At 42.7% G+C, this 11,857-nt stretch overlaps 1 protein-coding gene across 1 annotated transcript; it reads right to left on the bottom strand.

Annotated features, from left to right (window-relative positions):
* Positions 1-7,208: 7,208 nt before the first annotated feature.
* LOC308300990 (chemerin-like receptor 1) lies at positions 7,209-8,219 on the bottom strand (the record flags this gene model as incomplete). Its single annotated transcript, XM_080744886.1, has 1 exon — positions 7,209-8,219. One exon carries the CDS (start codon positions 8,217-8,219, stop codon positions 7,209-7,211), a length of 1,011 nt encoding a protein of 336 aa, XP_080601012.1.
* Positions 8,220-11,857: the final 3,638 nt, after the last annotated feature.

Raw genomic sequence — 11,857 nt, 5'->3', positions numbered from 1 at the left:
CACTATATAAAATGCATTGCATGTGACATCTGGTAACCAGAATCAAATATTAATGTGATATCTTGGAGGTAATCAGTAAAAGTTCCATGGCAGCCCCCTGCTGTGATGACTCTGTGTGTCACGGTGGTCATTTTTGGGGCTAAAAGGCACTCAGGTTCATAGAAAGTCCTTTGAAAGCATCCTCTTTCTCCGTCCCATTATCCAGGCAAGCATGTTAAAGCCTTAAGGGTCACGCTTAGTTGTTAGTCGTACATTATTGATGAAGGCTTGTCCTGGGTCATCTGCAGGCTCTCTACCCATCCTCTCCCCTCTCTCTCCTCCATACTGTCTCATGCCGCAGAAACGCCTTCAGAAAACAACATTCAAGAAGAAGCTGAAGAAGGCCAGTGGTGGAAAAAGTACTCACATTTTTTGCTTAAGGTGGGCGTGTCACGAAAAAACAATGTATATCTTTGGCAATTTTTGGCTGAAATTGTTGATGACGTCACGGCGTACCCGTACTGTACCATAGAGTTATAAAGTAGTGTACACTCGCAGCCCACAGGTAGCAACTTCCTCTGCTCGCACAGGGCTACTAGGCTAAAGACACGAAAATGCATTTAAATCTGTGCATATAAAAATTATATTTCCACACAAATCTGGTTGTTACATTCCCATTGTTCATGAGAATATGTTTGTTTATTTGTTGAAATGGCAGATTCCCTAAAATTCAGGGGATGTTGCCTCTTGCCGGGCAGCGGGGCTCTAAAAGCGGGGGGCTTGCCACCTTTTTCTGCGCCGCTCCCCGTAGCGGGGCGTGTCAGCGGCACTTTAAGTAAAAGTATCAATACTGCAATGTAGAAATACTTTCTTACAAGTAAAAGTCCAGAATTCAAAATGTACTTGAGTAAAAGTATGAATGTATTGGCATCAAAATGTACTTAAAGAACCAAAAGTAAAAGTTAAAAATGTTTGAAAATAGCAGATCTACAACCTCACAACGCATCACGTCAATGTATAAAATAGGGCTAAAGTGGTTCATGTATGTTTCATAATATTATAATCTGCAAAGTAACTTGTAACTAAAGTTTTCAAATAAATATAGTGGAGTAAAAGTACAACATTTGGATCCGAGATGTAGTGGAGTAGAAGTAAAAGCAAATGGAAATATTCAAGTAAGGTACAAATAACTCGAAATTGTATTTAAGTACAGTACTTAAGTAAATGTACTTAGTTACTTTACATCACTGCTTTACATCAAGGCTTAATGACCCGGCTACTGATGCGCTGTAGAGACCAGGCTTTGACCAGCGGAGTTATATGACCCTTGTTGATGTTTGAGAAGTAGTGTTATGCCTGACTGTGCTCCATTTGAAAACCACTGGGGCAAGGTGCATGTTAAGTGGACGTCGATAAATGATTACCCAGCGTGGTGCTTGTGAGTGCGTGTGTGAGTGAAGAAGAGAGTGAGAGTCCAACGCATACAGAATAAAAAAATCAAACCAAGCTTGAAGTGAGCGGTGGTGCCTGTGTGTGTGCGTGGCCGTGTGTGTAGCAGTTCATTTCAGGGTTGTGTGTGTGCGTGTGTGTGTGCGTGTGTGTGTGTGCGTGTGTGTGTGTGTGCGCGCTTAGGAGTGGTGTGACCACTGCTCAAAAACTCCTATATTTTGCTGACAGGTTGTCATCATCTTCAGTTTAAAATGTACCCTCACGTGGCAACTCAAATTGAATGCAAGTCAACAATCATAGTACAGTACAATGGTTGGTAACAAATCATTACAACCTGCCATGTGTGAAAGGTTAAATACAGTACATGTGCTGTACTGTATGTTGTCAAGTTGCCGCTTACTACAAATTGGAAATCTGAATTGCTCTAAAACACCTTTTATGATTCGGGTTCTATGTTATGCTTAAACCCAAAACATCGACAGCAAGAAACCTTTGAACAAACTATTTATATGCTGCATTTCATCCACCAATAAATTATTAAAAATGTCATCTTACATTTTCATCATTAACATCTTTTGTAGAACCTGAATTTTAACAAACAATTAGGACAATCAGTCTGACTCTGAACTCTGACTTTTAATAGAACACATCTTTGACATTTTTACAAGAGGAAGTGGATTCTATTTCATGCTCAACTCAATGTGCGAGGCCCCCCCCTTCCATTGTAAGAGCTGTGACCCGGCCTGGTATTTACGAGCGAGGTGGCATGGAACTAAGACGCGTATCAATCGCTCAAACATCTCGGCCAAGGACGCAGAGCGAAATGACGGTGACTGATGATGCAGCCAGCCTGAGCTATATCACCACCGGCCCCTATATAGCAGATTATACAGTTCACTCCACGGCTGCGAGAGTTAGTTACCGAAGGATTATTAAATCTGTGTGTTTAAAGTACAACAAATACACATCTTCTCGTTGTCGTCCGGAAGGATACATGGATTAGGTCATGGACAATAACCGCGCCATCAAAGCGGCAATACCATACCAAAGGATGTGGAGTTCATTGTTTATACAGATCATTATGATTTTTGTTTTTGTCATTTTATGCTTTTTTTAGGTAGGTGAGTGTAGAGGTATAGATAACCTAGAGCAGAGAGAGGAGAGGCATGCTAGACATGTTGTGAATTGGATTTGAAACCATCCATGCAATCGCCCATGAACCATGCCTTTAGCAATAAGCACAACCCTGTTCTGTATGCCCCGGATCAGTGGTTCTCAAACTATTGCATTTCAAAGGAACCCCTTAACTCTGAGAGTGTATAAATGGAACACGGGTCCATTTGGACACTTTGTACACTCTCAGAGTTACAGATCTGTGAGGGTCCCTGGACCCCCACCTCCCTATGTTATACTGCATTCAGCCCACTTGCCTCCCTGTGGCGAGTGTGTCTTAAGTACTGTCTGTAACCTCTCATCCCCTTAAAGCTACTCCCTTCAGGGAGTTGTTGTTGTTTTCCATGTGAGCTTGTTTGTGCGTATTTGCCAATGAGCTGTTTAGTGTTGCCTTAAGCACCTGCCCCCCCCAGCATCCATATGCATTAGCCTACAATAGCTGATCTACAAGCTCACGCCGGGTATGCTATTTCTGGTGAAGAGAATTGGTGTAGAGGGGAAAAAGTGGTCAGAGGCACCACACTCCAGTTTACCAAGTCTGGAGGGTTTAAGTGGTTAAGCAGCCCTTAAATAGTTAATGTGCAATACATCAACCCTTACTATTTTTGCATCAGTTAATAAACTAATTATAGTAAACCCCATCTATACCAACAACTTTTTTTATATACTGTTATAAACAATTCTGTATGAAGGTACAAGTGGGATAATAGGTAATTTTATTGACATTGATGATGCATGCTTCTGTCATTGAAACGGGGTTAAACTCACTGTTTGATAACAATTTGCAGAAATGTCTGTAGGCGTGGTGTGTATCTTGGCCGTGGCGTACTGTTATCTTGGCTGTATTGACAGTATTGGGAAGCCTTAAGAACGTGGCTGTAAAAGGCTTATTACATGTCAATAGCTGACCATTAGAGGGGAGCTTTAGGTCAACAACACACAACTGCATGCTTAAACACTACAGTATACATGCGCACAAACACATTGATGCACACATAGATGGTAAATGCATGCATTGATGTGTGCTCTTTCTCTCTCTCTCTCTCTCTCTCTCTCTCTCTCTCTCTCTCTCTCTCTCTCTCTCTCTCTCTCTCTCTGTCACACACATACACTCTCACACGGTGACCCCAAGGGTCACCAGTCAGTCTCTTCATGTCTCCCTTTGAACAGCAAAATAAAGAGGTCAAATGACAGAAGACAGCTCTCCGTTTAGAGAGAAGCACCGCTCGTGTCTTCAGCCGTGGTGTGGAGGCTGTCTTGAGTACAGATGTTTGCCCCAGGGCACTGAAACAAACACCATATGCTGTGCCTTCTCCTCCTCATGCACAACAGAGGACTGAAGCACTGTAGAATGGCAGCTCAATGCAGTGTATACAGTATATAAACTGTACGGTAAGCATGTTGTGGTCACAACTATGAGAGTATAGCATCTCCTACCTTTCCTTCTTCTCTGCTCAGAATTCTGTCATTACAGGGATAAGAGATGGAATGCATTAGGGATGCAGCGATTCATCAGCCGTACCTTGCTTGGTATCAGCCGGTGCTCGCCTTGTTGACTGGTGGCAGTATATCGGCAAATAAGATGTGCATTCACCGACGCTGTGCATTCACCGATGTGCAATCACAGTGGTTGATGTTTTTTTATGGATCTATGGTATATTGTTGAATGGTGTGATGAAGATCTGAAAGCCTTTATTTAAACAGTTACCGGTATGTTTGGTAATGAAGATTTGTTTCCCTGTCATAAAATAGGGGAACAAAAACAAAACAAACAAACAAAAAGACATCTGTTAAAGTCTGCATCAGCTGTAGGCCAATTCCTTTTTAGTTTAAGCGTCAGTATCTGCCCAGAATTTCCCGATTGATACGTACGTGCCTACCTAGGTTTCTGCACTCCAGCGCAAAGCTTTGTTTAGGAAGCTGTCTGAAGTATAAGTCCCCCCCGCCCGCACGTCTGAAAAAAGTGCAGCCTCGTGCAGTATGGATATTGTGTTATTCAAGGCATTTGTAATATGCCGTACAGCCCTACTTGGAATCCTTTCAGCTACAGTAGGTTATGATACCAGCCAACAGACTTCGTGGGGCATATCACCTCTCTTGGCTTGCATATAAAAGTGCATAAGATGAGCTGAAGCTTTGAAAGCAATAGTGACATCTTAATACTATAAAGTATAGGCTAATGATGTCTAAATTTGGTTGTTTTTGATATACCGTATTGTATTACAGCTCCTTTTTTCTTTTAGAAATTTAAGAACCAGAGTTCACATTTCTGGGGAAATGTGCATTCCTACATATATACTGTATATACGGTATATATATATATATATGTATATATTCCAAATGACCCCTTATGGGTTTGTAACTCTGAGAGTGTACAGATGGAACCAAATTAACCTGTAAGTGTCCATTTGGTTCCATTTCGGGTTTTTGGTTCCCCAGGGGCTTTTGGGGAGAAACCAAACGTATGACAGGGGTTGACACTAAGGTCTCAGAGGCACTTGCCCATCGGGCAAGTGCAGGTCATGTTCTACTTGCCCGAAGGTAATGCCCACTTGCCCGAAAAGTAAATCGTCCTTTATAAAATGATAGGTACGATTGTAATTACCACTCAATTTAACACTTATTTCTTTACTTTCTGGGGCTGTGCGATAAAATGTCATACCTCAATACCTCCAAATCCAAATACCAAATACTTTAGCTATGATTGAATATGTCTATGGTTTCACACTTGTTATTTTATATTTTTAAATGTAACAGTGAAAACAGCACATTATAGGTAAATAGAGCTCTTATTTTACGTTCCACAGACCAGAAGACACAGCGCACTGGCCACGTTCAGGTGTTTAGACAGATATCTGGTGTTGTGTTTATAGACATTTGTGTCCCCTCTCAAATGAGCACTTGCCCGGTCGGGCAACCTGAAAGCCAACTTCACCTGCCCTGACGTTTTATTTACCTGCAGGGGGCAGGTGGGCAAGCCTTAGTGTCAATGCCTGTATGACCAAAATAACTACTCCAAACCTTAAAAGAACCGTGCTTAATCTTAACTGAAAGAACTGTTGCTATCCTTGACCAAAAAGAACAGCACGTATAACTTTTTCCAAATAGTGTTGACGGTGTTAATTATTAATATCGGTGGGTCGAGTGAGTCAACATAGTCTTGCAGAGTTGATGTCGAGTAAACTTTTTACTGTTTGTTCTATCCAGTAAGTAATATTGAAATATTACTGGTTAGGACAAACAATCTTGGTTCGAGAGCATGTTGCTTGACTGCACCTTGTAGTGTGAATCACTGAATATACGTAGGTGTAAATAATGTAAATAATGTCTGGCATCGTAGAAGGGTTTCAAGTAAAGTCATAATGTCTGTAGAGAAATCATTTACATACTGTGATGAACTGCAACCACGCTGTCAGTCTGCATTTCAGTCAAGCTTCCAGTCACAGCAGAGGAGAAAACATACATGGCTCTCTGCTTAAATCCCATTATGCAACTACATCAGAACTTGATGGGTTTGAATGGTGTTATTTTAACACACGCACGCACGCACGCACGCACGCACGCACGCACGCACGCACACACACACACACACACACACACACACACACACACACACACACACACACACACACACACACACGCATTTGAAATATCTATTTATTTCCACATAAGCAGAAGTGCCTCGTACAGAGGACATAAACAATGCCAGTACAGTCAGTTACAATGTGCATATAGGGCAGAACATTGTTACATACAATAATGTTGGCATAATTGTCAAACACAGAAGACAACAATCATCGGTATAGCCGGATAGGAAACAACGTCTCCTCCAAATTGAGCGGCTCCGTATAAAAGCTGATACTGAGCAGCATGCAGTACAGTACCTTGCTAGTTTGGCCCTCCTTTTGGAGAGGCCGGCCATTTGAAGGCCCCTCACAACCAAAGGCTACCAATGATAAAAACTAAAAGGTTTACATCTGTAATCTAGCTGTGAGATGGTTTAGTTTAAGATGACATCATCAACGGAGGATGTGTACAGTACATCCTCCATCACAGCCAGTTTCCTTTGTGCACAGAAACCACATTAATTAACCCATTGAGACTACTAATGCGAGTTCTACAAATGTTTTATAAATTCTAACAGTTTTCTGGGGGGAAAAAACCTTTTCATGGAAAGGAAATAATTGGTCTATACGGCACCTCCGAAACGTCTTTAACGTCTGCCCATAGGGGCATAGTCCGGCTGAATACAAGTTCAATGGCCATTTTTGTTTGTCATGTGTTTTATGACAAACTCTGGAACCTGAAACAAGAATCACAGTTATTGTCTCATCACTGGTTTACAGGTGTAAAGAAGTGGGTGAAATATTATTTTTGCCATAAGCTCGGTAATCGTTTTAGTTGTTTTACAGAAAAAGGAGAAGAAATAAAAAGAAGCACGTCATAGAGATTAGAGAACCTCCAAACAATACTATTTCTTTTTTAAACTGTTACTCAAAACATATTATTTTGGATATTTCTCAATTTTCAAGTGATTAAATCTTGGAGAACACACTGAGAAGAAAAGCCATACATGAATTCAAGTAGGCCTACATTCAAAGACAACCCTAAGCCTGTGTCTTAGACAAGGAAGCCTCTTCAAGGGTTCTCCCTGGGTTTGTGGAAGTGTTGGTCTGAGGCAGCTCTTCAGCGAAGGCTTTCCCCAACACCTTTACGATAGACCTGCGGAAAACATCCTTGAAATCCTGACCCATGAACACGTACAGCAGCGGGTTCAGGCAGCTGTTGAGAAGTGCCAGGCCGGTAGCTATGGGGGTCCAGTTGTAGGCCACATCATACAGTGTTTCATTGTACGTTACGACATTAGTCACAAAATCAATCAGAGACATGATGTGATAGGGGACCCAGCACAGGAAGAACACGGTGATAACAGTTGCTATGATTTTGAAGGCACGACCTGATTGGCTGGCCAGCGAGCGATTATTCCTGAGCCGGTAGATGATGACAGAATAGCAGGAGACGATGACAATGAAAGGGACCACGAAACCCATGAGGAAGCGAGTGATCATCGTGACCCCAAATCGAAGTTTCCACAACTGATCCACTTCTGCTTTACTGTAGTTACCGGTTGGTGTAAAGTTGTAGTAGCACCAGACCGTATCATGGTCGGGGGGCTGTGTGTTTGTTTCTCTAAAGATGAAGTAAGGGGAGCTGAGAGCCAAGGCCAGCACCCAGACACCCAGACTCACCCAAGACGCCTTTCTGACACTGCGGTGGTTCTGGGCCCACACGGGACACACCACACATACACATCTCTCAACACTGATGACCACCAGGATGTAGATGCTGGCATACATGTTCATGGAGAAAACGGTACCGTCCATTTTGCACATGAACTTGCCAAAAGGCCAGTGGTCGTCCAGAGCTGTCTCTGTGATGGTCAGGGGCAGGAACGCTGTAACGAGGAAATCAGCCACAGCGAGGTTGAGGTACCAAACGGTGTTGACGGTTTTCTTCATTTTGAAGCCTGTTGCCCAGATGACAACACCGTTCCCCAACACGCCGAGCACAAAGACCAGGTTGTAAATGACCAGGGATATGATGGTCATAACCTCCATCGTCCTAAAACCTAAAATAACAATACAAAGGTATATACGTATCGTATATATATATATATATATATATATATATATATATATATATATATATATATATATATATATATACACACACACACACACACACACACACACACACACACACACACACACACACACACACACATACATACACAGTACACACACACACACACACACACACACCATTGTGAGCTTGTATATGACCCATTTGTAACATTCCGAGCCAGAAAATGTAATACATACATAGGCCTACTGTTACTAAATACAGCTGATGAAATCATTTGTGAGTTTCTAAGTGATATATTTATTCATGTTAAAATACATTTTAAATGGCTTTGCTTTATATTCTAGATAGCGATCATGTCTATACGATAAAGAAAGTAAAATAAAAGATACCTGCATCAAAGTGTTGAAGAGACGTCAGCCAGAGAAGTGTCTTTGATCAAACTGTGATCAGTGAACACTGAGGAGCTCAGAGAAACTCATAGCACCTTATGGGTGTCATATGCATAACAGCCAACCCTAGTGCATATTTGCAGAGAGGTCAAGATAATAACCATGTGAAATGGGGAAGGGGAATTTGCATCATTGCATTTGTTTATTAAACATCCGTTAACCGTTGTCTTGGCAACCTAGCTGCTAGGAAATGCTGTTTCCTAGAGTGAGAGCGTCTTTATTATTATTACATAATATCAACTAGTCGACTATACTTACCAGTGGGTCAAACTAGTAATAAAAATCACTAGTCCTGAAAGCCCTAATTTATAAGAACTAGAGGCCCTGGTTGATTTAGCAATTCTGGGGCTCCAAGCAAAGCTCATGTTCGCTCATCAACATGTCCGTATGGACAAAACGTGTCCGTGGTGAGACTTGTCCTTGTTTAATTTCTTGTATGTTGGAAATTTCTCATTGCGAAGTCCCAATTACTGAATGTCAGTCTCCGGGTTTTCCTCAGACTAGTATGTATGACACTGATTTGCTACGACACTATGGCACATAATGTTTTAGTTTCAAGGTCCCCCATCACTCTTGAGGGTGTACAAATGGAACCAAATCCGTAGGGTTCCATTTGTACACTCAGAGTAACAGACCTGTAGTGGTCCATTTGGACTACCTTCAAAGAACCCTGAAGATCCCTCTCGACCCACTTTGAGAACCTCTGCACAATAAACATTTAAGGCTGTCTCTTTGTGTGTTTCTGGTAACATTATTGTCATTATATGTCCATGACAAAAAATATCTCTTAGACAAAAATGTCCACCGCAAGCCAGCATGGCATGGCATTGACCCCACGCACACACATGACGAGCATTAACACAGATTGCTACAGGAACACATACAAAAATAACACACATACACACACACATGGGCGCGCACACACACACACACACACACACACACACACACACGCACACACACACACACACACACACACACACACACACAGTCACACACACAGTCACACACACAGTCACACACACACACACACACACACACACACACACACACACACACACACACCCTGACGTGTCCTCAGGTCTGTGGAGATCTCATTAAGATAAGTCTCCTCATCTCTCAGTACCTCCCAGAGTCACCCCCCCCCCCCCCCTCCCACATTCAACCATTATGGTTTCCACATCCAGGAGATAGCGACAACTTTGGCTGATCATTTCCTGCGATAGCGGAGACATCAGCCGGAGGCTTGACAACACCGCCTCGCTGTTTGTGTGCCGTCTGAGACGTCGTCATGGCTGTGGCGGACAAGCTGATAAACAAGAAGAAGAAAAAAAAAACGCAAGAAAGAAATAGATTTGCGCCAAAAGTCTCTATGCTAATAGGCGAGTGGTACTGAACCTGTGGGCCGGGCCCAGTTGGTGGGCCATAGCTAAATGGTTAGTGAGCCTTTTGAAAACCACTGACTTCGCCATTTGAATGCCGCGTTGCTAAGTGGTCCGATGGGTGGAAAGATTCTCCAACGGGCCCTGATCCAGAGAAGGTTTGAGAGCCACTGTCTGTCTGTAACATGCGTTTATCTCACTCACACAAGCACCGATCTCACAGACAGTTGGCCCTCTGTAGCCATCCATTTAACGTGCACGTAGCCCTAGTGCACGTGTGCAGCGCTATAATAATGTTCTTAGCGCCTGGAATGCTTCTGCGTTCCACCGGCCCGGCCATAACTGCCATAATTCTTAGTTACATCTCTATTTAGGCTCCAGCTGCCCTCATAACTTCCACCTGCAAACAGTTCACTTCTCCTCCACATGGTGTGTGTTACTGTACTGTACTGTTGAGGACCAAATTCCCTCAGAGTATACAGGAATTTGAGAAAAGATGAATTTTTACAATTAGAAACATATTTAGTTTGGGGATAGGATTGGATGTACAGTATGTCTGGTTTTCTACTTGTGTGTGAGTGAGTGAGTGAGTGAGTGTGTGTGTGGTGCACACACTAATGCATGCACGTGCGGCTGCTTGGAGAAATCCAGCACATGCGTGTAGGGGGTGTGCGAGTCTGTGCACATCCAGCATATTTAGGTGTGTGTGTGTGTGTGTGTGTGTGTGTGTGCGCGTGCGTGCATGCGTGCGTGCGTGCGTGCCGTTAATTTAGGCTCCAAAAGTGTAAATGTGGATGGCTTGGAGAGAAAGAGAGAGAGAGTGAGAGAGAGGCATGTGTGTATTTATATCCCCAGAGAGCCAGAGGGGTGTGTCAGCAACACAGCTCTGTTAACCAACAACTCCCACACTTCCTCTGCTACTAGTAGTCTCTCTATCTCCTACCATCTCTCCATCAGCCCCCCTCTCTCTCTCTGTCTATCGCTCTCTCTCAATTTTTGAGCGGTGCCAACTGCTCCTACATCTGGCTTTGTCTGTTTGTATGTATGTATGTACTGTACGTACTGTATGTCCCACACTTGGCTCATTGACCAAGTTTTGCGGGACGCTTAATGATATGAACTCCGCTCCAATTCACATTGATAGTGATTTTAGTTTTTTTAATGTTTTTTATTTTATTTTTGAAAGTAGTTGCATTTGTATGTATATTTTATTTTTGAAAGTAGTTGCATTTGTATGTATGTATGTATGTATGTATGTATGTACGTACCGGTATGTATGTACCGGTATGTATGTATGTATGTATGTATGTATGTATGTACCGGTGTGTGTGTGTGTGTGTGTGTGTGTGTGTGTGTGTGTGTGTGTGTGTGTGTGTGTGTGTGTGTGTGTGTGTGTGTGTGTGTGTGTGTGTGTGTGTGTGTGTGTGTGTGTGTGTGTGTGTGTGTGTGTGTGTGTGTGTGTGTGTGCATGCAAATACAGTGCATACTGTACATGCATGCATGCACTGTATTTTTCTACTCTATAGGAAGTTAGGAACTATATCTCTCTGTCTCTTACCACTCTTTCTCTGCTTCTCACATTCTCTCTCTGTCTTCCCCTCAGTAAAATGTTAGTCTGGGTGAGGAGGTATGTACAGTAGTCTAGAATGTTATCCTGAAAACCTGAAGATGAATGCTTGTGTGTGCATGCGCCGTGTGTGCATGACTGGCAACCTGCACGTGCGCACACACACAGAACACTTGTACTCCTGTCTTTGTGAAAAGTAAATGCCTTTACAA

This window comes from Nannobrachium achirus (assembly GCF_963921795.1).
Source record: "Nannobrachium achirus genome assembly, chromosome: 16".
Lineage (NCBI taxonomy): Eukaryota > Metazoa > Chordata > Actinopteri > Myctophiformes > Myctophidae > Nannobrachium > Nannobrachium achirus.
This window is presented reverse-complemented; position numbering and strand designations above follow the sequence as displayed.